Source organism: Pleuronectes platessa, chromosome 13, assembly GCF_947347685.1.
Source record: "Pleuronectes platessa chromosome 13, fPlePla1.1, whole genome shotgun sequence".
Classification (NCBI taxonomy): domain Eukaryota; kingdom Metazoa; phylum Chordata; class Actinopteri; order Pleuronectiformes; family Pleuronectidae; genus Pleuronectes; species Pleuronectes platessa.
In genome coordinates this window covers 4,733,832-4,760,089 of record NC_070638.1, presented here as the reverse complement: position 1 = coordinate 4,760,089, position 26,258 = coordinate 4,733,832, and the positions used below count along the sequence as shown (strand labels likewise).

Genomic DNA, 26,258 nt, shown 5'->3' with positions numbered 1-26,258 from the left:
AACAATGAATCATCAAAATAACGACTAAGAAATATTTGACAAATAGATTTCACTCACTGGTTCGATAAAACAAACATGGTTTTTACCTTCAGTTTGTCAAACTTGTCGTCAACGTCTTGTAACCAGGACATAAACTGTCGGGCGTTGAATCGGTCTCTTACTGACGTTTTACCGTCTTCGTTCTGAAAAACAAAAACAAAAACACATGAGTATGAAGACACATCCAGAAGCTGACCTCAGAGACCACGATGGACCTTTAAATAATCGTCAGCTCGACCCGTGTGACCCACCTGGACGTCCTGGGGCATGTTGTACACTTCAGCATCCAGTAAGACTGTACAGGCACTGAAGGGCAGAGTCTGATTGGCCAGTGTTCTTGCCGCCCGGTAATGGACCCGTAAGACTTCCTGCTCGTTTGAAACAATCAGCTTTTCCTGAAAGAGGAACAGGAAGTCAAATAAATACTCCACATCCAGTCTTTGTAGGTTTTTAGAACTCGTATTCCTAAACATCTATAAAAAGGTGTAACCTCAGTACTGATACATCTGACAGGACATAATTAAAACACTAAGTTTTACCCTTTCGATGCTGTGCTGAAGTCGCAGTTTCATGCGGAGGACCTCCTGTTGTTTGAACATCTCCTTCAGCTGCTCAGGTAACGATGGAGGTGGAGTTATCTGCACAACAGAGACGAAACCTTAAATCTCCATTTTCTTAGTAAACTGAAACACAACCCTGGTGAAGTGATCTTAAGTTAACATCACGATACTTTAAGTTTTACCTCAAACAATCATCACCCTTAATTAATAGTCAGACCACAGCTGAATCACTTTCAGATTCATTTGGAAAGTTCTTAACATTAAAGTTTGGAGCTTCAATCGAGGATTTAGTTCAGAAAGGAAGTGCTGACTCACTGTTGGGATACACAGCTTGCTGAATGGGTTCCCATCTAAGAGGTAGGATCCGTTGAAGGTCACATATTCATCATAATACTGCGGCGGCTGGGGGGTGACACTGCACAGCACTTTGCGCTTCTCCTCGATCTTCCTCCGGATGTGCAGGAACTCGTAGTAAGGGTTGGCCCTCTCCGTCTGGTAGGGTTCGATCTCCTCCAGCTTCACAGAGTCCACGATGGCCGCCAGAGACTGATGGCCCATCTCCTGCTGACTCGTGGAGCACGGCGGAGGGTTAAACATTTTAGGCATCTTCCTCTTGCGTGGATGGGGAACGTGCATGTCCACGTACTCGTCGGTGGAGCGAACCTTCATCCTTGCCCCTGAAGAGTCCGAATCCCGGTCTCCAGACTGCGGAGACGAGCTCCTGGAGGTGTAGCTGCTGCCGTCGGTCAGAGCTCCCGGCTGGACGCTGCTCTGACTCGTCTCGTCTCCGTCTGAAGACTCCTGTTTCTCGTCAGCAGGCGTCACCTCCATCGGCTCGGATGAAGACTCTGCCTTGGATTCAGACGAGCTCTCAGTAGCCATGCTGCCCTCAGCTGAAGAACCTTCTGTAACAGAAACAGCTGTACTGCTGTTCTCTGAACTCTGTGGGACATCAGCCGTCTCTTCATCCTTCTGCTCAGGGCTCGCACAGGGCACGATGTCTTTTATCTCCGTCTGAACGTCGACACATGGACCTGCAGTGTCACTGGAAGGTTTGGATTTATTACAGTCGTGGTTATTTGCCTCCATATCCTCTTGAGAACATTGGTAATCAGGGTTGGTTCTGATACAACCTGTCAAAGGCTCCCCGGCAGTGGAGGTGGGCGTGTGAGAGCTGGTGGACGGTTCAGGACTCTCCATCGCTTCTGATCTGAAGCTTTCAGGAATTATTTCCATGCTCTCTGGTTCGGGTCCATCAAAGTTCTCAAGAGGTTTCTCTTTGTGCTCAGACACCAGCGTGGTACCGGTTTCCATTTGCTGTTGGGTCTCCACATCCAGCGATGGGAGCGGCTCCCTCTGCTGGATGGGTTTTGTGTTTGCAGGTGCTGATGGTTCAACAGATACAGAGGCTGGTGTCGGTACTGGTGGTTGATCCGGTTCCTTGTCACTACATTCTACCTGTGGATCATCCAGCACACATTGGACGTCCTTCACAGCAGGAGGTTCAGAAGAAGGAGGAGCTTTCTGCTCTGTTGACCCGGGTTGAGAGCCGCTACACTGCGAGAGGCTGGTCTGCGGATTCAGGATTTTATTCAGAGGATCTTTGTTTGGTGTCAAGCAGCTGAGAGCGATGCCCTCTCTCTCCAGGATTGAATCCCCCACTGAATTCAAATGTTGCTGACTACTGAGGTTCTCTTCCGTTTCTGCTGAGGTCTCCCTGGTTTTCATCTCCTCAATGGGCAGACTGGGTTTCGGCAGATTTTCAGCAGCTTTGCCCTCGGTGGAGGAGTTGGCGTCCTCGTCCAGAATTGCCCTGAGGTATGGAGTTTCGTGTCGGCCGGACAGCAGCGCCCGGTTACTTTGGAGCACATCTGGAAGACTGTTGCAATCCTTATCGTGAACGGATGGCGATCTGGTGGCCTGAATGACGAGGGAAGACTGGAGGAATGCAGGTTGAGAGTCCGACGCTTCCAGGTTCATGTCCGAGTCGTATTCGGCGTGTCTGGGCGTTAGTGTTGTAGCCTGACATGAATCCTCTGAGCTGGCGACAGAGACTAAGGACACAGACCTGGACATGAGGCCACAGCGGTCGCTCTCAGGTCTGGGTGATCTGGTCAGACAGTTTTCCACGGCTGACATGACCTTTGCGCTGATGGAGGGAAGAGTTTTTCCATCCAGCGACACAGTCCGGGGGCTGGCGCCATCCTTCAGGGATTTGTCTCTGCTGTGGAGGTCAGACGTTTCAGAGCTTTTCGAGCGCATCAGCTCTTTACTCAAACATGCTTCGCTCTTTGTTCTGTCTTTTGGCCTGGGCTTCCCCGGGTCTGCCAGAGGTCGATGTTTGAGTCTCTCCCGCTCTTTCTGTTTGATTTTCTCCAGATGTTTCCGGTGCCACTGCTCAATTTCCTGGTCCTTCAGGCTGAGCATGCGCTCGAAGCTGGTCTGCATCAAGTCGTCGTTCACAAGCCTCTTTTCCTTTGGCTTGGCGTCTCGTGTTGCTGGCGAGGCTTTTGACTTGGCCTTATCTACATCCATCTCGTTGGGTTTGACTCTGTTGATCTTGGCCTGCTGGGAGCGCTCCTTGTGCCGGTCTTTATCCTTGTGTCTCTCTGAGTCCCTGTCTCGGTCCCTGCGGTCGCGATCCTTGTCTGGTGTTCTCACAACCTCCTCCTTTGATTTTGCAGATAAGGACTTGCTGCTCTCAGACAGATAGCTCTTCTTCTCTTCTAAAAGTAATTTCAGATTGGAGCTTGACGAAAGGGCTCCATCTTTTACTTTATCCCTCTTCTTCCGGTCACAGTCCTTGTCTTTGGAGCGGTCAGACTTATGATCTGCGTTCTTCTCCAGAGGTTTTCCTTTCTTATCGGAGTTTGTGCGATCCTTTTCTCGGTGTTCCCCGACACCGTACTCTCTGTCCTGCCGCTCCCTATCGGACCGTTTATCAAACTTATCTTTGTTTTTCCTGCTGTCTTCATGCTTTTTTATTGCCGATAAAGATTTCAGTTTTTCATTCTCTTTGTAGTTTTTATCTCCCGGCGAGTGGGAAGGAACGGCTCCTGTTCTTTCTTTCTCCTTCCAACGATCCACTGAGTTCTGCGGTTCAGCTTTGTCGGAGTGCTCCGCTTTAACCTTTTTTTCCTTGTCAGGATGCCTTTTTTCAGAATCCTTCTCCTTTCCCGGGAGCCTCTTGTCAGTTTTTTCTCGTGAGCCTTTTTCAGAGGGCTCCAGCTGTTCCTGATCAGCTGTGATCCCACTTATGGGTTTCTCCTCAGTCTCTTCTTTCATGCTGTTGCTCTGCAGCGACTCCTCAGGAATCCGCCCTGAGCCGTGGCAGTCCAGCCTCTCGTCACGCTCACTCGGCTTCGAATCCTTTACCTTCTCCTCTTTACCAGCCGCCTCCTTCCGCTCTCTCTTCACGGCTTTGTCTTTTTCTCGCTCCTCTCTGGGCCTCTTCTCTTTATTACTGGAGTGCTTCTCCTTTGCGTTTCTCTCATCTTTGACAAGAGGGGAATCAGAGGTCTTCTGAAGCGAACTGGTGTCTTCACCTTCTTTTTTCACTGGCAGAGGCTCATCCGTCTCATCACTTTTGAAAAAATTCTCTTTCCAGAACTCTCTGTCAAACTCCAAATTCCTGTGGCTGTCTTTCCTGGCCTCCTTCTGCCTGTGGCGGCTCCGCTCCGTCTCATATTCCCTCCTGTGTTTGTCTTTCTCCTTGTGTTTAAGCTTATGCTTCTTCACGACCTTGCCGTCTAGGTCGGACTTCCGTAAGGCACCTTCAGAGCTGTCTACACTGTTTCCTATGCTGCTGTCTTTGTAAGGACTGGAATGACCATCATCCCCATCCACGCTCGACTCCTTCTGTTGATGCTTGCTCTTCTCTTTGTGCTTACACCCCTTGGTGCTGGAGCCCTCAGTGCAGTAGTCTGCGTCTGTGTAGTGGTTGTACTTGACGCTCTCCACCGGACATGAGCTGTCGCTGATGGAAACGCACATCTTAGTATTTTCTTGTTTGAGCGGCGTCTGTTTATCGGTCAGACTGTGGTTCAGTTTAGGGGATTTGATGGATGATAAATGGAAGAGGTGGACGGATGAGTCATCTTTGGGACTGAAGGACATTTTGAAGGAGTCCTCCTCCCGACCCTTGTCCGTGCTCTCGGACACAGTTGCGAGGGAGAGGACCAAAGTTTTGCTGTTCTCTTTGCCATCCTCTTGGTTTTCCTTGTTTTTATTCTGACTCTTACTCTTCTTCTTAACTTTGCCCTTGTCCTTTTGCTCAGCGTTTTCCTTCTTAGATCTCGTGTCTGCCTTGAGGCTCTCTGAGCTCTGAGAGCAGGTGGGCGAGTTCCTCTTCTCTGATAGGCTTTCCATTTCATCGCTGTCGGTATCCGAACTGCAATGGACTCTGGGAGTCTTCTGCTTTTTCGGCTTGGAGGAGGAATCCCCCTTGCCACTCTGCTTTGCTGCCACGTGATTCCTATCGCTTTCCTCCTTCTCCCGCTGCCGTAGTTCCCTCCGGAGGATGTGCCTGTCGTTCAGGGCTTTACTGAGATCCTCCTCCTCTTCCTCGTCTTTGAACTCGTACTCATCCAGCCCTGGGACGGACGATGAGGCTTTCATGACCGGTTTGCCATCCGCGTCCTTTTCAGTATCAGAGAATTCCATGACGTCATCCACACTAGAGGGATTAACGGACGGTGGGTCTTCAGACTCTGTGAACAGAAGAAAAATAATTTAAAGATTATAAAAATAGAAATTTACACTTAAGACATTTAAGACAAAGGCTTTAGCGACAGGTTAATTCAAAATTAACCCGGATTATGAAAGATTTTCGTGGTGGATATAAAGCTGCCAACACCACGACTGCATACATGTCCTTGGGTTTAGCTGCTAGCATAAATTATAAACTCCATCTGGCCTCTATAGTGAAAAAACATATTTTACTGCTAGGGTTAGTGGATAGTAAAGTTTTATTATCTGCAAACCTGAGGAGGTGTCCTCTTGGTCCGACAGTGGAATCTCTCCCTTCAGTAGTTGCTCCAGCTCTTGGGAGTCGGCCACGTCCACCGGTCGCTCCCCACGCTTGTTGGCCTGGAAAGCGTTTCCACCGTGACGTAGTAGCAGTTTTACAATCTACAAAGAAAAACATAAGTCTAATTACTAAGAATCTTAATTGAGAAATAGAGGAAACAAACAAAACTGTAAAAACAAACATTATTATAACATATAATAACATATAATCATTATAAAAAGCTCTCTCACGTCTGTATGTCCGCTGCTGGAGGCATCATGGAGCGGCGTGTCGTCATCCAGACCCTGCGTGTTCACCTCAGCACCTGCTGCTATTAAGACCTTGGCCACGTCGTAGTAACCGAGATTACAGGCTTCATGAAGAGGAGTCCAACCTGATGAGGGCAGACAACAGTAACAGGTTGAAGTCACAGTTCACTTTAAATGTTACCAGACACGCATTAAGAAAACACAGAGCAGCGATGTCTGTTTAGGTCATCTCCTCGTGGGATATTCATTCTGAATCAGCTGCTGTTCTTCAGCTTTACGTCGTTAAAAGCTGTAAAATGAAAATCACTCCTCCGGGCGTCATACCTGCAAAGTCTTTGACGTTGACATCAGCTCCGAGGCTAATGAGCTCCTTCACTTGCTTGGCATCTCCCCGGATGGCTGCCATGTGGAGGGGCGTCTCCCCTCGCTCGTTCCTCTTGTTGACCTTGTCCTTCTGTCGGGATGAGGCACTGCTGGGGACTTTCTTCTGCACAGGGGTCGTTTGAGAGGGGTGACTGGGTGTAGAGTCTGGGCACAGGCAGAGAGAGAGAGAGAGAGAGAGAACTTCATTGATGCTCATATGTTGAGATACCAGGCACTCGGTGAATTGATTGAGATCGATTGGGAATTTAACTCATTCTTACAGGGAACCTTAAATACTTTCATTGCAGCTACATGTTACGTAGCTTTAAAAGTCTCAATGTGTTTCCGTGGGCATTAATGAAAATGAGTAGTTCAACATTCAGGGAAATTAGCTTATTAACATTCTTGCTTTGACAGATAAGTTTCATACCAATCAGTTCTGCATCTAAGGTAAACATTCATCTGCGCATCACACCATTAGACGAAAGTAATCTGGTTATGCAGATGTGACACGTGTCGAGCAAAAAAGGACGAGAAACACAGGAACAAGAGAGAGAAACATCTGCACGAGGGGAAGAAACTGTAGCAGAGAGCGGTGACACGACACGACTGCTGATTTGGAAACGGCTCAGGTTTCTAAAGCTGGATAAACAGCTGACACATCTGTTGCACGATACTCAGCAGCCTGTGCCGACAAAGACAGGAAATACACCAAAGCTCGTCGACAGTTATGAAAGGAAAATTTTACCATGCTGATATACAGAGTATATCAAAAGCTTAAGTCTACACAACTCTCACACTGTTCCTTTAATGAGCCTAGCGACCACAATGACACTGGCATTAATAGAAACCCAATATCCTGTGTTTACTTTCATCTGTACAGATTCATTCTCGTCTTACAACCAATCTGAACATTTCATTAAAAAGTAATCTCAGGCAATTAGCTCGGTTTCATATTGGAAACAAAAGCACGAAAAATAACACTGACCAACTTTCTCTCTCTATTGGAGCAAAACAACCTTGAAATATTAGTCAGATTGTTAAAATGCTCAGAAACATGACTCATCCAACAGCAGATTTATTCTAAGCCCTGTTGCGGATGTGGCTAAAGAGGAGAAGCACACAAACCTGGACTGTTGGCAGTCATCTGCATCAGGAGAGCCATCTGTTTGCGCTCGGACAGAGGATACCCAAACAAGAGGTTGGGAGCCTTCTTGCCCCCAGCCTCCTTTTTCACCTTCTTCTTGTCTGGTCCATCTTTATCTGCAAGAACAAGAGACAGTTCAGACAAGAGTCCACAGAGGGTCATTTTTGTGACAGCAATTTAAATCTTCAGTGACATTGTTTTTCCTCCTCCCCTTGTATCTGTTGAGCACACAGAGAAACAGATGACAAGCATGAGGTTTGAAAAAGACAAAACTGCATTCTCTTAAGTGCAGACCGCTCTCCTCGGGCCCCCCACCCGTCTCCGTCGGCCAATTGTTACTAAACACAAACATGCGTGAGCTGAACCAGGGGCGGATGCACATCAGAAAACACACACACATGCATGTGTGTGTGTGTGTTCACAGCAGCATAGTAGTGCAAAGTGGGTGAACGTGACTCGAGGAGGACGACGAGGGGGGGGGGGGGGGGCTGAGGATCGGGCTGCAGCGATTACCTGCGTACATCCTGCAGGGAGGCACTAATCTCTCTCCCCAGGTCTCACTCGACTGGCCTGGGTCTGAGTCATCTACAGTGCAAAGCAGAGAGGATGGGGAAGGGGGGAGAGAGGAGGGAGGGGAGAGCGGGGGGGGTCGGAAGGGTGGGAAAGCACTGCATTAACGCTCGCTCGCTCTCTCTCTCTCTCACTCACACCCTCCGCATCTCACATGTTCTCAAATACAAACAGGAACAAAAAGCAAACTCTCACTCCACGCACGGATTATGAGTCATGGCAACAAGGGACAGTGGAGGAGATCCAGTTTGAGATGGTCAGCAGAGACATGCTTCCCTTCTTCCTACCTCACAGGACCAGTGCAGCTCAATGGAAAGGCTTTGTTGGAAAGACAAAACCACTGTCCATGCTAGTTTAGCTTTAAAACCTGTGCAGCATAAATTATCCTCAGAGAATTCAAAATGAAGGGTTCCAGCAGTCTGTTAGAATGACCCCCGGACCACACAATGAAAATCATTACGTTGAGTTTTTCTCAGCAGAGGAGATGAAGGCACATGTGCTGTCTGTATTATGAATTACTGTACCTCATTTACTGTAATTATGGCTTCACAATACAATTAAACTATTTTTAGGTCCCAAATCTGACGTAAACATACAATTAGACATCAAACTACATGATGGAACCAGAATAGTCCATTTACACCAGAGGTAAGATTAAGACATAACGTCTCCAGCGTGAAGGGAAGCATTTTATCATTGACAGTCCTCCTGCAACTGCGTGGACGATATCATATTCCTAAGTAGAAGCCTGCCACTGTAATTATGTTTTTCTTTTATAGGAATATATTTGGTAAAAAGTTAAATAGCAAAAATGTTTAATCCCTTTCTCAATACTTTCCGACATTGTCTGTCTACAACTGGTTCCTATTTACAAAGGAGTTTTAGCAAACGTTTCTTAAGACTTCTCCTATGATGACATGGCAAAAATAAATTTCACATCATTATCAAACTGTGCCAGGACCAATACGAATATTACAGCCCAACGCAGTCTCGGTAACTACTGGGAAACACGGTTCCAAAACAGAGAAATAAGCTACATCAGGTTTTGCTTACACAGAAATTACTTGTTTGAAGGATCAATGTATTGTTGATTCTGGTCCATTCATGGGTTTGTTGACAAAGACTAAAATACTGAATATTACCAGACTAAAAAGACCGGGGCTCTGTTTTTTCTATCCATTAAAACATTGACTGACCAACCTCACATAAAACTACAAGTGGAATTATTTCATCAAAAATAATCTACACATGATTGTATTGATCCCTTTTCCTGAGCCTCGCTAAAAACCTTATTAATTTCCTGGTGTCCATCACCACAAAGCACAACTTTATCAGCACGATAAACAAATCTAAACTCATTGACCTATGGACAGACTCCTGGTTCAACAACAGGCCACCAGGGGGCAGTGTGGGGACATGGCAGCGGGCCAGCAGGAGGCTGTTGGAGGAGGAGGAGAAAGGAGGAGCAGCAACGGTCTTTACCAGTGTCTGAGTCTCGCTCCTCTGTCCGGGTCGGACTGTTAGTGAAGGAGAGCTTGCGTTTCATGGAAGACTTGGCTTTCCCTTCCTTCCCCAGCAACTCACTCCGGTCCAGCTTTGGAGTTTTGGTGAAAGGGGACAACTTGTCTTTGCTCTGGAGGAAAAAGAACAAGAGGAAACAATGAGACGTGAAACACAGCAGAGGTGTGGCCACATTTGAGACTGTGTGTGTGTGTGTGTGTGTGGGCCTGTATATGTAAACAATGCAGTCATGACAGAGGCAGCCCCATTTGAAAAGCCCTGTTTACAGGCTAGAAGGCAGAAGGGTTGAGATTAGCATGCAGGCCGCAAATCAGTTGAGAGTTAAGCTTGCTAAAACATGACACTAACATAAAGTGCACGTTATTACATTACAGGGTGTGTTGTGGCTTCGATATTGTGTTGATCGTGCAGGCAGACGGTTTGTTTCATGACTCATAAAAATATTCCCAAGGCCAAGTCTGCGGCCGGTTAAGATGTTTAAACAGATTAAAATGGTTCATTGTTTGCTGTAGTGTGAGAATTTCAACAAGTAAAGGAAAAGACGCATTCTCAAAATAGCATTGACCAAGACTGCAAAACAAAATAAATGTAAGCGATTAAGTGATAGGCACTTTCTCTTTCATTTAGAGCCTGTGTGATATCGACTGGCTGACGAAATCAGCTGATCAGCCTTTCATAGATATATTGATATCAGTGTTTGTTTGCTGCATATCTGCTACCTTGTGTTTTATGGAATAAATACTTTCAGCTCAAATAAAAAGGATTTCCACCAGAAATCAGAAACATTTCACACAGATCTTCTTTTACAGACCTAAACAGTAACATCAGTAATATCTTGTTTTATCCCAAAGCCTTTCAGTTCCAGTTACTGGTTTCTAACACTGTGGGCTGCAGACAAAGCTTTTTCAATTCCATCACTTTCAACAAGATGCATTCTAAGCACAGGAAAATACATTTTCTGGCAGAAGGAAAAATTTCTGCAGCGTGGCGCTGCTTTGATCTCAGTGAAGCAATGTAGCAGCTGTGCAAAGAGTCCGTCTGTCTGGCAATGTTGAAAGTAGAGGAGAGTGAAGTTGAGAGGTGCTTCTGCATTTAAACTAACAGCAGATGTAAAATGTCCCGCTCATTTAGGGAGAATGGATAATTAGTATTGCTAATACAACAAAGTTGAGGGGGGGGGGTTCAGAAATATTAGCAGTTTTATGCTGAGTCGGTTCAGTGCAAGTAAATATTTAATAAGCGGCCCTCAGACAGCATGTTGCCTCAAACAGACTCTGGTCAGCCTCGTCCAGATGTCTACAGCTCTAATCAAATATGATAGCTTCAGTGTCGACATGCACATGTATGACGTCTGCGTGTGCTTGTGTTCACATACCTTCTTCCCCGCCTGCTTATCCACCAAGGCTCCATCTCTGTCGCTCCCAGGTTTGGCCATGGTGCGGCACCTGACTAGCTGTGACAGCTACACCGCAGCAGGGTCATCATGCACCTGGAGACAGACAAACACCCGCCATAAGACTTCCACTCCGCCACATCACAGCAGATGACTGTGCTTCTCTAGACACAGGCAGTGTGTACAGCAGACAGTGGGAGGACATGGTTAGTACAGGAACTTTTAGGGATGACACATTATGCTCGTATTCAGTATCATCATTTCTTCCAGCGCATGGGGGACATGTCCGGCTCCACTCTTTACCTGGCTGTTAAACATGCCTTATTCAAATGTCACGTGAATCATGATGATGCAGAGGTATCAACCGCACATCTGACGAGGGGGAGAGGAGCTCCTCTACTAGACTTTTGTCTTTTAATGTAGAAGAAATTCTTTGTTCTCTACACAAAACCTATAAACACATAAGAGGAAAGACGCACTGAAAAAGCATCATGTCTCCTTCAAATGAGAATCCTTCCGACCCGTAACAGGCTCGACTGCATCTCAGAGGAAACTGGAGCTGACCCCAGGTGTATAAAAACACCAAGGCTACAAAGTGAAACTCAGCTGTGTTTCAAGATGTAGGATGAGTGGATCACTAATCAGGGATTTTTTGTTTAAAGTTCAATTCCACAACAGCAGGAAACAACTACACAAAAGGCAGCATGAATCACAACTTTAGGAACTGCGAGTTTCTGAGAGGAAAACCTCCCCCTGCATGTTGTCACTCAGCCTACTCATCAGTGTAACCAAGCTTCCCTCTGATGTGGTCTGTGTCAGTGTAGTAGCACATGCAGTGGAGTCAATGGGGGCACTGTGCACGCCTGCAGTCAGTGGAGAAAGCACTTAGCCGAACATGCACATGATGAAGCCGACATGTCTGTTATCTTGCCACATGACGATTTATAGTCATAAGAAATACCTCGAGACCTTTCATTAAACTTTCCCTGCAGTTTCATTTGAAAACACTCACTCATAATTAGTGTCTGATTCAACAGCAGACACAGAATCTCTTTACACTAAGAAAACCCCACACTTTCACCTAAATGTTTGGGGCAGCCCCATTACTCAAAATGCATCCAATTGCCACTCCACTATAATTTCATAAAGTTAACATGTAACCTACCAAGAAAAGAAAAATTATTGATTGTTCTGTATGATTCTAATAAGAGTGAGTGACTCACATGTCTACAAAATAAAACCTTTTAAAAATCAGTTGTGGGGATTTCTTCCAATGTGCAGCTTGTTTTTAAATCAGAGCTGAGCACTGGTTCGATTAACTAAAATGAACAAACATCTGATTGGGTCCTTTCATTTTCTGGAGTTTACGTCTCCTGTATGAAGAAAGCAGGAGGTAGATTGTTTAGGTGAGATAGGCTCACAACACCAGGAAGGTCTCTGGAGTGTTGAGGTGAGGGGAAGCGTCTGGGCAGAGCATGCAGGAGGCAGGAATAGACGTTCATTGGTTCACTTTGACGTTCTCCTGAGGTTTTACTAGAGGGCAACTGACTCAGACGTTTGCAGTCTCACAAACTGCACCTCTAGACACCTTCAGGAGAATATCTGGAGCTAAGTGCATGTCTACAAGCAGTTATACAATATAGGTCCAACACTTATCCTGAGAGTTTTACCCAGAGATCATAAATTGTTTATCAAATATCAATTTGTTTGTCATTTTAAAACAAATCTAATATTCGCTCTCACATGAGAACACAATAACGTGAAGCTAACCTAAATACCACACTACCTTGAGTACATTCAACACCAGCAAGGTGGTTGGTAACCAAAGAAAAGATATAAACAATACCCTGGATATTAGAAATAAAAAACATCAATGTGAGCAGCCTCTCAATTACGATTATCACAGAGATCTTCAAAAGGAACAAAGTAATGAGTCACCAGAGTAAAATATGGAGCTGATAACTGGAGACTCAAACATGCTGGTTCTACAAACGGCACACTCACCAGTTACAGTCTACACTGTCATGTCACTATAATCAATCCATTGTTGTTTTTATGTTGTTGTTTTATGTTCAGTGCACCAACGAACGACACCAAGGCAATTTCCTGTATGTGCTATCATACTTGACAAATAAAAATAATTCTGATTCTGATGCCTTTGTATGACGCGGAACTGAAAACATACTACCACCGGAACTCAATGGATCATAACAAAATGCAGGCTTTCCGTTACACAACCGTCATTGTGATGGAGAGCAACGTCTGGCGTTTCCTCACTCGTCACTTTCACGTGGACAACTTTGTGGCCCATCGAGGATTTATGTGAAAGCCACGAATCTTACAAGTTTAAGAAGTTCATGTGCTGCAAGTCAGAGGCATAAACAAAACAACTGCTGTGCAGCACATTAAGAAACTAAAATGACTGCCTTGTAACGGCACGTCTCAGTCAACCAGTCAAATTGCAGTTTACACTCCTCTGTGTTCAGACTCAGATGCACGTAGTAGTTAAATTTGATAAAAAAGTATAATTAGCAGAATATTATGATGTCACAGCGAGATTTAGCTTTGACCTTTTGGACATGAAATGCCACATATGTTTTGTTAAGTCATACTGGCCATGACCTTATGACCAAATTCTACTTGGTTCATTCTGTGGTATTCAAAGTGATGAAATGACCTCAAAGCTTTTCTGAGGTATGACATCACATTGACCTTTGATAACAAGAATCTAGTTCCTCTTAGTACAAGTGAACTTTTGTGCCACATTTTAAGAAATTCCCTCAAAATATGAGCATGGGAACGGGATGAACATACAACCCAATAACATATTGCTTCCAGCCACAGTTAAATAATTCCTGAAGCCCTCCTGGTTTGCATGTTATTTTATTTTAAGTGACTAAACATGCAATTAATCATGCTGTTTGAGTTAAATATATAAATATAAACACAGCAACCTGATTATAATATTTAATCTCATTAGACAGCAGGGGTTATTTTAACAATCACATGCCATTTGCCTTTCCAGCCAGAATTCACTCATCCTTGTTGTCTGCACTTAATCGCCATAAATAAAAATGACTAGACTTCTTAAAAGGAATCCCACGTTTTGTCTCTTCGGATATCTTTACAACCTTTGCTGATCCTGAGTAATAGCACAGTGTTGACAGGTATCGTTTTTCCAGCACCAGCCCTGCAGCACAGCTGAGGCCAGTGAGAGGTCCATCATTAGTCAGCAGTTAGCCAGTATGCAGCAGCATTGTCATTCAGCCAGCTGAAAGGAAGAATTGAGCAGCCCACGGTGAACACGCTGGTGTAAAGAGGCTAGTGTATCGAGGGTATTAAAGCAGTATGGACAACCCGGGACCAGACCAGAAAACAAACGCTGACAGGACTCCAATCTGGCCCGGAGACGAGCCGAGGAGGGTGTGACTATAATTACAGAGGTATTTGGGCTCTCGCCAGTTCAGCATTCACATTCGCTGCGTTTCATGAGCAGCTCAGGGCTGCATAAGCCTCCGCGAGCTCTGCCATTATCCTTGGGCTGTTTCAAGTCTCGCTCAAACCCCTGCCTTGATGACTGCTAAAGTTCACAGTGACTAACACCCAGATTAGTTTGGCATGGGACCCAATACAGTGAAAACCGACTGATAGCAACAATTACCTAACCCACTTATCACCAATGAAACTGAACAGTGCAGAATCACAGCTGTAAACTAGAGATGCACAACAGAGAGAGAAGTGACACTAGAGTCAGTCACGATGGCTGGTTCCCTCAGTCTTAACATCAGCCATGGGGTAAATAATTCAGCACCTAAGTGGAAGACACTAACAAGAATAACTAAATATACAAGGACTGCTACTAATCATTATTCTTATCAGTTAACCAGCCAATTACTGATTAAAGTTGACATCTACAGATATCTTGGTTTATCCAAACTAAAGATATTCAGTCTACAAAGGATAAAAACATAACCGGAGCAAATACCCACATTGTAAAAGCTGAGAGGTTTTAAAATCTGACTGAAACTATTATCGTTCAATCAATTTAGTAGTAAGGCTGGACCAACAAATTACTTGATTTGCTGAAGAACAGAATGTTTCTCTTCACTAGCTGAACAATTTAGTAATTCCCACTTTCACTTGTAGCTTCTTAATTTTTTGAATTCATACCGTTGGTTGGACAAAATCAGACATTTAAAGACATCGGACGGGGCTTTAAGAAAGAGTGAATGATTGTATATAATATGATAACAAGTTGCAGCTGTAATTAATAGACCAGTTGTCTTGGAGGATGACCAAATCATGCTGGTTATCAGGCTGGGTGTCATTTAGCTTTTTCAGATAATGCAAAATATGACAGGGCTTAAATATTATTATCTTTTCGTGTCAATCTGATTCGTCTGAATTTTCAATTTAAAAACTTCCATGCATGAGTCGAGTCCGTGAAATCTCAAGTTAAGTGTGCTGCTTGTCCTTCTGAGAAGCAGATGTCCCTGTATTTATTTATAACCTGGTGTTCCTGCACTAACTCCACTGGTTCCTGGCTAACAACAATAACAACCATTTCCCTGTAGTGCATGACCATGTTGGCCCTGACAGCAGAGTGGCTGCCTCATTGCGTGCCCTTGCATGAGTCTATGTGTTCGGGGGTTTGGGGTGTGCGGTGGGGGCTGGTGTGGAGATGTGTGTTTGAGGTGGATGAAGCATGTGTGGTGGAGGCCTAGCCGAAATGGATGGGGAGCATGCACAGTATGGAAACCTGATCCAGTGACTGCAGGATGGGACCGGGAGGGAAGGGGGATAAGAATAGCACAGAGCCTGACACACTGGGTACGCCACCACTGCCGCCACCAACAGCAACAGCAGCTGCAACGGCAGCATTACTCTACTACAGCTTCCAGAGTCAGAGCACGGCCGGCTGCGAGCTCTCACACCCACTGGGTGGAAAACACATGTGATTTTCCCCTGGTCTCCCATGTGGCTGCACATGCGACTGCACACACAAAGGAACTGACTGAAAACAAGCTCTGAATGCATCTCTCTAGTCAAAAGGTTATACAGAAGAGCAAATAATTCAATTATTAACAATATCTGAAATATATGGTGAATCTGGCGTCTGCATTTCACCACAAATATCCCGAAACGTGCTCAAGGAGACACATTACACTTGCTGCGACAGTAAACAGCCAGTCACGTGGTTCTGGTCCTGTATGCAGTCAGGCTAAATGATAGGGGAGGTCTCTCTCAGCTGCACATTCACTCCAAACCTCCGTCTCCTCCTCCTCCTCTCTCCTCCCCCTAATGGGTAGCAGGACAAAGCCATGCGCAAAAGGCACGATTACTGAGACTACAGGAGACAGGCAGAAGAGGCAACAATAACCAGCAAAGAGCCAGCCATCTTCAGATCCCCCACCCAGATGACAACCCACAGATGCAACCAGCTGACAAATGTGTACTATACACCTTTTTATATAAAAAGGCAATGAATACATACCTCACAGTATGTTATAAATAAAGCCATAATGTGCCTATTAATGTCCTTTTCAATAATTTTACTGTTGGCAAGACAAAGAAAATCCATATTCTCAAACATGTCAGTAACATAATGAAAATGTTAGAGAAATTATTTATTTATTTATAACAAATATGTGTGAAGGTTCCATTTATTCTCAGTGTATTAAATGAACATTGAGGTTGTAAGTTATTGTAAAACATGATAGTCTGGTATTTAAACTATATTAAAAAACATCTGGTAATTTGTGATGTTTTCATTTGATAAAATACTACTGGATTAAATCATGGATGAAAGTAACATGAGCCAAGGCAGGTTACACGCTATCTATGAAAAAATGCCTTATGACCACTAGTGCTCAAAATCCACAGATTATATATGTATAATAACAATAAACACATGTATAAGCTGTATCTAGTTGTATAATCTGGATACATTCATGCAATCCCGCTGATTTACTGCACACCATATTAAAATTTCCAAATTATGTGCAGCTGTCCTCCTCCAGTCAGTGGTTGTTCTGAACTGAAGGCATTTTTCAACATGGACAGACAGCAAGTGACACTGAATCCCTCAAGGCATCGGTTCACCTCTCTCTACCCTAACCCCAGACTGACAAAACGCGCCTCGTCCAACCAGAGTGTCTGGCCTTCATTCCTGTTGTTGTTGTGTTGCATAAGTGCATCAGCCAGCGATCTGGTTCCGCCTCCTCCTCCACGTGGTAAAGCCATGGGCTACTATCGCCAGTAAAAAGGTGAGTGAATGTTGAACAGGAAACAGTGAACTGGTGCCAAACATTCACGGAAGCTAATAAATCTTGCCAAGATGCCATATTGTTATTTGAATACTTTTTTGTAGAAGTAGAGGACAAAGTAAATTTTCTGACCCCTCTATGCTTCATTGAGGGTACGCCTCTAATTCATCCAAGGACACATCATGTTAGTTTAGGAAAAATACTGACAAACAGCCAAATTTTCTGGCTTAATTCATAATAATCCTAGCATTAAGCTGTTGCAAGACCCAGACATAATGTACTATGTGCACTCAATGTGTATTCTTATGTAAGATTGAGTGCTGAACCGTTTCACAGCCCCATCCATCACTCAAAAGCTTCCATAAAACAGGAATAGCCTTAAATTTAGAAGGGAGAGTCACAGGGCACGTCTTGCACACAAATCAAAAGCCTCATAAAACAGTTTAATGTTTGTATGCAAGAGGCGTCAATGGGGTTAAGTTTACTGGCAGCAGCAGAAGGCTCAGAACAGGACTCACTTAAACACGCCCATTAAACTGGTCCGAGAGTCTGAGAGCCTTAAGAAGCCTACCGCCACCGCTCTGAATGTAGGTTAATGATCAGATGCCCAAGCAGCGGACAAGAACAATGAGGCCTTTACTGCTGATTATGGGTTAAAAAGGAGGGGGCAGGGAACGAGGGAGGGATTAGAGCAAAGGTTAGGACCTAGGCGTGTGAGCGTCAGGCTCACATGACTGGACCAAACACTGGGAAACTGTTGCTTGAGGAAACATCAATATCCACAGAGGTTGTCGAGTTCGACATCAAATTCTTAATTGGTAAAATACTCTATTTGGCACTGATTGCGTTTACATGCTTGTCATTTTGGTACGTTTTAATGGAAAAACATGGTGACTCTTCAAGTAATATGCACATATGACAAACTAACTCATAAATGCTGATCCCTATGATACATAGGGATAGTAAATGAATAAAATTTGCCTCATCATCTTTGGACCCCTATCCTCCATTCAAACCACACCAAACCCTTTTTGCCTTTGAGCAGAGGATACGTTGATGGCCGTGTTAAAAGCTCATGGAGGCAGAGAAGCCCCCTGCATGACTAAAAACAAACATCCCCAGATCACAAGGTGCCACAACCACAAGGAATCCCCGTCCACCGGCTTCCACATGAACAGCGAGCCGGCCTCAGTCCGAAAAAATAAACCATGGGGGAAATGTTGTGTCAGTTTTCATTATGACATTGAAGACGAGACTCCATCTATACCTGCCACATCCAATTAGACTTGAGATGTCGATCGGATCACGAGCCCGCCACGTGGCAAAACCACAGCTTTGCAGTGACAGAGACGGTGGCGGGGCCAGCGCACAAAGGTTGACACAGCGTCTCCATCTTCACACTGGGAGGAACATGCGGACCACTAAGCAAACACAGTCACTGAACAGCAGTTATGCAGCATGACGTTCAGCAGCACTTTCATTCAGGTGTATTCACCATTGGGGTTTCAAGAAGGTGCAGATAAACAAGTCGTACAGTCAACAAAGGACACTCAGCAGGTTAGCTACGACTTCCTTAGTGTGCACATGAATAACAGAAAAAATGCTTCTCCTTCTGTTCTTGTTGCTCAATGATGCAGCGACCAAAAAATATTGTTTTCCCATACAACTGTGTAATGCTTACAAATGAAGGAAAGAAATGCTGGTCAAAAGAAAATATCATCCCAGCTTTAAATTTACGCCTCCACAAAACACGAAACCTAGTTTCACAATTCCATCACGTGTCAGTCTCTTAATACTGTGCATGATTGATCTGCAAATGAGCTAGTCATAAATGTAACTGTAGGAAGAAGAATAAGATATGAATAGCTCTGATGCAGCATCACCACGGTCGATGATTATTCAAATATAACCACATTTCCAAAGTTCAAGGTCAGGGTAATAACACGCTTTCTACTGAGAAATGAAGATGTAACCAAACAGCCCTCAGAAAGCATGGTGACTGACAGAGCCATAGTAAACAGGATATGATTGTTTTCTTTGGCATGAATAAAGTGAAAGCAGCCCAGGACTAAAGAAAGCAAACTACACACCCATTGTCAAATTGTGCCCCCCCCCCCAAAACTATCAACAGGGACAGTTGTCTTTCTGACTGGTCATGCAGAAAGGGGAACTTTCAGTGTTAATTTTTTTACTTGAAATCAAGACTTTCCCTTTTAAAAAGCCTGCTTGTCCTTCCCACTTTCTGCATCGTCATGCTGCTCTGCAGGGAGGGTCACACACTCTCAAATTGCCAGTCTGGGTGGCTTATCAAATCAACATCAGCCGTTACACGAGGAGATACTGCACTGAACGCACCAAACAAAACAACGCTCTGCACACATTCGGCTGCTGGCAACGGCTTACACATGTTGTGTAATCAGGAGGCCCCGCCCTCTCCACACACAGATACACAAACGTGCACAAACGCACACTCGCTGGGCCTCTGGAAGACGCAGATACTCAACTGGTGGAGAGGATAGGTTCAGGCATGGGTAGAGGTAATTCATATAATATACAGCACTGGTGCTTTTCTCACTGTCTTGTTTGAACTGCGACATAATAAATGTGGTTGACAACCTGAAGCAGAAGTGATATAAAGCAGAATATTCAGCTCTCTGAAACAGAGGGTATTAATCTTTTCTGCTTTCCTTGCCTTCTGTATAATACAACCTTTACAAATATAACTTGTGCACTCCAGGCCAATTCATCTTCAACACGACCAAGTGAGGAGGACTTCTTAAAAAAAAAAAAAAAAAAGAGATTCACAAGCATCCGGGATTATAAACAGCAGATCGACACCTGCCGTCAGTTTGCTAAGAGGAAAGAGGAGTAAAACACAAACCAAGACCGTTTGGGGGGTTTCCCTGAAGATACAGCCCTGGTGTGAACTCTTAAAACAAATTATGAGGAACTACATTCATAGCATTCTGTTGGGAGTTAACGGCCAACAAACTTGCAATAATTTCATAGCTTTACTTGAGCCAGAATGAGTAACTGCTCTGTGTTACTGGTAAATTCTGCAATATGGCATTAAGTAGACAAAATTGGAAAACATCTCATAGCCAGATAGACAAAACCTGAGCACAAATGTGAGCTCTAGTAAATCACAGACAAGGTTTTAGGCTACTTCCATACAAAAAGGTTTAAGTTATAAAACTAAAACAGTCCGTTTACACCAGCGATTCAGCTTCCAATCAGTAATTATCCCCGTCCTTACCAAACCACCTTAACACATATTACACATGACCATGTGCGTACACTAGTGATTGTACTACTACTCTGCAGTTGGTTGCCTGGCTACAGAAAATACTAAGAACAAGAAACAACAATGGTGAATAGTCAAGAGCAGGGCTTTCTTCTCTTGGACCCACGATGAGGTGGAACTGTCACTGACATGAAGTGTTAACAACATTTGCATTCACCACAAATCTGGCTTAGTATGGACAGCAGGCGTCCACCTTGCTGCAACAATGCTGAGGCACAGTCCACCATTATAGACCATAATGTGTGATATTATATAAGTATTTTCATGTATAACTGCCAAATGGCTCCAATTCCATTGAGCTGCATTTATACCCAACCACCTCCACCTCACTGTGAAGGTACCACTAAATAGAACGAATGAAGTTTAAGAATCTGACAGGGATTTATCCAGTCTGTTAACACATGTAATAAATATACGTGATTGAAAAAGGATCTTCTATACAGACACACACATAGATATGGATCTACAGATTAAGCATGTGCATCCATCCATCCTGCAACTAAAAATCAAACCCATCACAATGAAAATACACAACTTCAGCATATTGGTAATACTGTACGTCCTTACATAATTGTTCTGGCTGCAGAGCACCTTGGTCAATACCCTATTCTCTCACTAAGAGGCTTATAGTCTGTATGGAAAGGCTATAGCAGCCATGGTGTGGTTCCTCAGTTTAACATACAACAGGCCCTCTGTGTGCTAGCAAGGAAATCCCTATAATACTCACAAAAAAATGATTTAACCACTTTGCTATTCAAGTGTGACTGGAAATGTTGTAAAGACTGTTAATGGGACATTTTTCAGAATCAAACTGTCCACTATTCACCCAGAAGCTGGGTTTCTTTTCCTGTTTTTGCACACCCTCTCCTGCTCGTATGAACATCTGAGTCATCTGCACGTGTAGAATTTGTGTGTCCGCAGACCCACCCTCGTTTGATTTTCATGCTCTGGCAGAAATTAAAAGGGGAATCAGATTTTTGAGCATCCAGCGCTGTCACTCACTCAATACATCTGAGTGTGATCAGAGGATGAATGTAAGCTGTGTAAGATGTTTTTAACTCACCAGTCTACTCCCTAGCAAGCGAACAGCTATAACTGAACCTGTTTGATTTTCATATGAATTAAAGGATGATTTTCTGTCAATTATCTAATAAATTTGTGAATAATTAATGCCATCACTGTATCACAGATTATACAAATTCCTAGTATATTAAAAAAACAAGCTAAAAAGAAAGATGAATTCCTAACCCAGTGGATTTTGGCACAGAATGATCACATAAGTGAGGAATCTTAGCTGGGTAGTTTTCAAAACTGGAATTTCTAACATGCAGCTATGCAGATCCGTCCACTAACCCAACTGACAAGAGACACGCTATGCAAAGGATGTGAGGGCCATAAATACTAAATCTCAGGTCTAGGAGAAGTGGGGACAGGTTATAGTGAAAGAAAGGGTTTTGGAGGTGCAACTGACTCGTGCTCAAAATGACTCAGCCAAGGAGAAACTGCTAGGAACTACAACGAAGGGAAAACTAACTTAATTAACTGACAAATGTTGCACAACAGGTCACATTCTGTTGTAGAAACATGTTTGACTTGGATGATACTTGCCAACTGGCTTGTGGTCATCAGTCAAGGCCGGTCAATGTTTGGACACTGACTGCTGCCAAAGTGACCCTACTCAAGTGGTGTACATAGAGATGTAATGGTGGCATTAGTAAGTTGGCCATGACAGTCAAAAGGCACATACTTTGACGGCAATATTTTGCAGTGGTTGCAGCAGCGCCATATGGCACAGCTTGTTGTAATATCGCTTTAAAATACATTGTGACCAAGCTATCAAGGGCAATTTAGACTGGCAGAAAATCCCTGATGTTCAGAGTGAACATGTTGTCTGTAATGGCAGAGTGGCAGCCTCCCAGATTTAAAAGGACAGGGCTTCAATGTGTGGTCACATCCTACATCTGCCTATATGTGAGCTGTGTCCTACAGCGGTAACAACTAATCGATTAAAGATATCAAAAATAATCATTTGAGTTTTGAGCAACGTCGTCTCATTCCAGCTAAAGATTTGATACTTTTCTTTGTCTTTAAGGAAATAAAATTGAACATATATAGATTTTTGCGTGTTGTTCCTTGAAATCATGCAATTTGATGAACTAACTTTATAACTTTATTAATTAATCTAGGAAATAACCAGGAGAATTGTCAATAATAACAATAATTAGAGCTTGAGAGTATTCTTCATTTTTAAATAAGGTCCATTAACATTAACTACACAATATTTTAAACGGTATCTACAGTTTAAAAATGTACAAAGGTGTTGCATTGCACTGTAATACAACACTCTTTTTAAGTGCAGTGGTCCTGACCTGCCTTCTACCTTTGTCAGAAAGCTACAGGCTCAACCCTAAAAAAGAACCACAGGACACTATATCATGTCACATTTGGCTCTATATAGTACATCCTCTCGGTTGCAGTGCTAAATGCAGCAGGTTAGCTTAACTACTATTGAACCAGATGTCGATACAACCTCGTCACAACGACTACAGTTCTTTGAAATTCTGAATATTACTATCTGTACATTTAGGTTTTTAACCACTATTGAATTTACCCATAAAAATGTAAATGCACATGTAGCGCACATGTAGTCAAATCAACGCCGAGGTAAACTACATCTATTTCTGATGAATGATGAGTCATTTGTGTCATCTTTTATGCAAAAGTGGCAAACCGAGTCTTTTCAGACACTTATTTATTTTAATGAAATTAAAGTGAATGTCCTTTGGTTTTGGACAATTGGTCAATCAAAGCAAGATGTGACATCTGAGACAAAGGAAGTGTCCATTTTCATTATTCCCTTAGATTTTGTGGATTTCTGATAATTTGTATAATCATGTCGTACTGAATAGAAATATACCTTTTTGTTGGAATAACTTGGCTGGATAGTCTTTCAGTAAGTCAACGACATCTGCTAACGTGTCAAATATCTTATCAGAAGAATTAAATGAAAATCTAATCGCAAACATGTACAGAATATGTCTTACAACATAACTGTAGCAATAGATTAAAATTGAGCATTTAAAAACACAAATTTATGTACAAATCAAGATTACTTTATGTATACACTACATGCGGAAGAGCTTTTAGCTTCACAGAGGCTTATGTAGAGCTTTAGACATGAAGCCTTATCTATACACTAGGACAACCATAAGAGTTAAACCGAAAGAAAAGCATTTCAATTTTACATCATGAAAGATGCCTGAATACCTTAAACTCAATGTTAGAAAATATCCAGGGGTATATTCCAATAAGAATTCAGTCCTAACCCCATTGTCACAGTAAAAACCTTTAGACCGGTGGTAATTCTCATGCTTTCTTAGCCAAATAGATGCCTGATGGATCCTCAGTTGTCATGTACTCATGTAGGATCTTCATCTATTCTCACGTTTTGTTTTGGAACCATAGTTGGCTAGTTGGAAATTAGCACAACCTCATCATGGACAACAGAAGACAACGTACTGAGAGGAGTGCAGAATGCTTACATGTGAGACACAATTATATAATAGTAGATTTAAAACGTTTTTAAATCTACTATATTCACAGTTTCTGAATTATCCAAAGTATGTTTTACTGCAATCATTTGAATACCATTGCTCTCACATAAACAATGAAGTAAATACTGTTAATACAGTGATGAACCCTTAAATTGAAGCTTTACTCTCCTCCAATATTTAACTAGCTGTTGATTTTTAGGAAGAATAAATAAAGGTCTAATGAACAAGATTCACTCTGAAGCACTTTGTAATAACATAAATAATTGAGATAGTAAGTCGTGTGTCTTACATTAGTAATGTCGAAACATGGTGTGTCATGGATTAGCACCGTGTCTCTGGTTTAAGTTCTGATAATGAGTGAAATGAAAGAAAGCAAAACTCTTGGATTTCCAAGGTATTGAGCAAGGTGAACAATTACAAATTAAAAATCAAAGCCTGATGCAGGCAAATGGCGGAATGCTGCCTTTCACAAGCCAGTACGCAGTTTCCCTTCAGAGGTTTCCAGATGATGTGTTGTATTCAGACACCTCCTGTAGCATTATGCCTCCAGTGACTGATCGAATGTAAGTTTTACATACATTCTTAAGAGTCTGGGAAGATAACTAACTCGTTTTCTTGATATCGATGATTAAATAAAATAACCATTCACCAATCGTGGCTTGATTTACTCTATTCTGACCTATTTGGCATAATTACTGTGTGATTCGGCCACAAAAAGCTTCACAAAAGGAAAATTGTAATGTTGAGATCACAAAATAATTATTACGTAAATGGAAGAAAATCCGTCAAATGGATATGCAGGCTCCCTTCTCCTAACCAACCAGCAGGGATGTGTCTTTTTAGTCTTCCTCTGCTTTTCCTTAAGACAAGATTTTCGGTATATTACAACTACACAATATACATAAAGTGCTTATGCCATTTGAATACAATATATCTCTGCCTTCTTCACGTAGTCATATCAATTTCAGCTGTGTAAGACCTGCATGTTTTGTCTCCTCCTTCAGAATATTTATACTACACAAATATGTGTAAGAGCATTAATATTATTCACAGTACTACCATGATTTTGTAGATTTCGTGGTGCACGTCTGTACTTTAACTTGGAGGCAAGCTGCAAATGTGAGGCTGACGTTTTGTTGCTCCAGTCGCTGCACGGACAGCCATCTGGAAACAGGCAGCTTTTGTGTCAGAGGCAACACACCCCCCCAGAAAATGTCACCTTCGCTGGGGCTGGGAGGGAATAAGATCCCGGTTATTCGAGCCATGCTAGCTCCTTGTGAGCATTAGAGAAGCACATCTGTGAATTAACCCGAGATTTGAGAGGTGGTTCTTGGCTGAAAGTGTGTAAATAAGCGGCGGCTGGATCGTTGCAGACAACACCACCCACCTCTCGGTAATGTCGCCCTCCTTCAACACACGCAGCCCCGCACAGACGCTAGTATTGATCGGATGTAGTGAATAAATGTAGTTACGGTCAACGTGGGGGGAAATATGAGTTCTGGTTCTTGTTTTAACGGTGATATCCAACCCGAGAGCTGCGAACAGCCTGAGACAAAAGCCCCCTGCAAGCCCCTCCGCTGCCCTCACAACGTCACCCTCCCCTCCCCAGCGCTTAATCTAGCTAGCTAGCTCGCTCCCAGCCCCGCACGGGCTCCCTCGGCTACACGGGGGCTAAAACCCGCTCGCTCCGCTTCGCCCCGACATTTTCCCTCTCGCCTGCCCCCTGGACTCTCGCTTCACACGCGGGGGACTCGCAGCCGAAGTCCCGGTGGGCGCAGGGAGAGCGCTCGGCATGTGTACGCACGTGGCGCACGACCACACCGACGAAAACACACAACATTCCCCCTTTATTTCGCACGCACTTTACGTCAGGTTAGCTTAGCGCTAGCCCGCCCGCTGTAGCCGCTCGGGCTAACCCCCTCGCTCGGATCCCAAACCCCCCCTGTAACGTTGCGGCGCGATCGCACAACACGACCGCGGGGCCAGGCGCTTACCTTCAACCGGGGTTTCGCGTTGCCGCCGCCTCATTCGACTGTGGGCGAGCGGTTATTCCCTGGATCTCGGACGGTAACCGTAGCCTACGGCAGCGTGACGTTCGTCTCCGGGTTTGAAAACATCGCAGCCGCTCGTTCCGTCCTCTCCGCGAGAAGCCTGGCAAAACACAGGAGCGCGCCTCTGATTGGCCGAGGGCGCGTCACGTGACCCGCCGAGACCCACCGAGCTTATAAGGAGTCCGTCCGCTGGAAAACGACCGTAAAGATGGG

The 26,258-nt window shown here is 43.9% G+C and overlaps 1 protein-coding gene across 3 annotated transcripts in view; it reads right to left on the bottom strand.

Annotated features, from left to right (window-relative positions):
- The window catches only part of ankrd12 (ankyrin repeat domain 12), a 28,103-nt gene extending 1,951 nt beyond the window's left edge, over nucleotides 1-26,152 (bottom strand). Inside the window, exons 1-13 of one of the 3 annotated variants that reach the window (XM_053437550.1) lie at nucleotides 25,989-26,152; nucleotides 25,054-25,224; nucleotides 10,853-10,966; nucleotides 9,439-9,589; nucleotides 7,900-7,971; nucleotides 7,368-7,502; nucleotides 6,201-6,404; nucleotides 5,859-6,001; nucleotides 5,582-5,729; nucleotides 915-5,308; nucleotides 579-677; nucleotides 291-434; nucleotides 87-182 (exon numbers count right to left, since the gene is read on the bottom strand). In XM_053437550.1, the coding sequence (XP_053293525.1) occupies nucleotides 87-182; nucleotides 291-434; nucleotides 579-677; nucleotides 915-5,308; nucleotides 5,582-5,729; nucleotides 5,859-6,001; nucleotides 6,201-6,404; nucleotides 7,368-7,502; nucleotides 7,900-7,971; nucleotides 9,439-9,589; nucleotides 10,853-10,912 (5,646 nt within the window). In that variant the 5' untranslated portion in view covers nucleotides 10,913-10,966; nucleotides 25,054-25,224; nucleotides 25,989-26,152. The remainder of the gene's footprint in view (nucleotides 1-86; nucleotides 183-290; nucleotides 435-578; nucleotides 678-914; nucleotides 5,309-5,581; nucleotides 5,730-5,858; nucleotides 6,002-6,200; nucleotides 6,405-7,367; nucleotides 7,503-7,899; nucleotides 7,972-9,438; nucleotides 9,590-10,852; nucleotides 10,967-25,053; nucleotides 25,225-25,988) is intronic. The other 2 variants (XM_053437549.1, XM_053437551.1) reach the window with 2 other exon arrangements.
- Nucleotides 26,153-26,258: the final 106 nt, after the last annotated feature.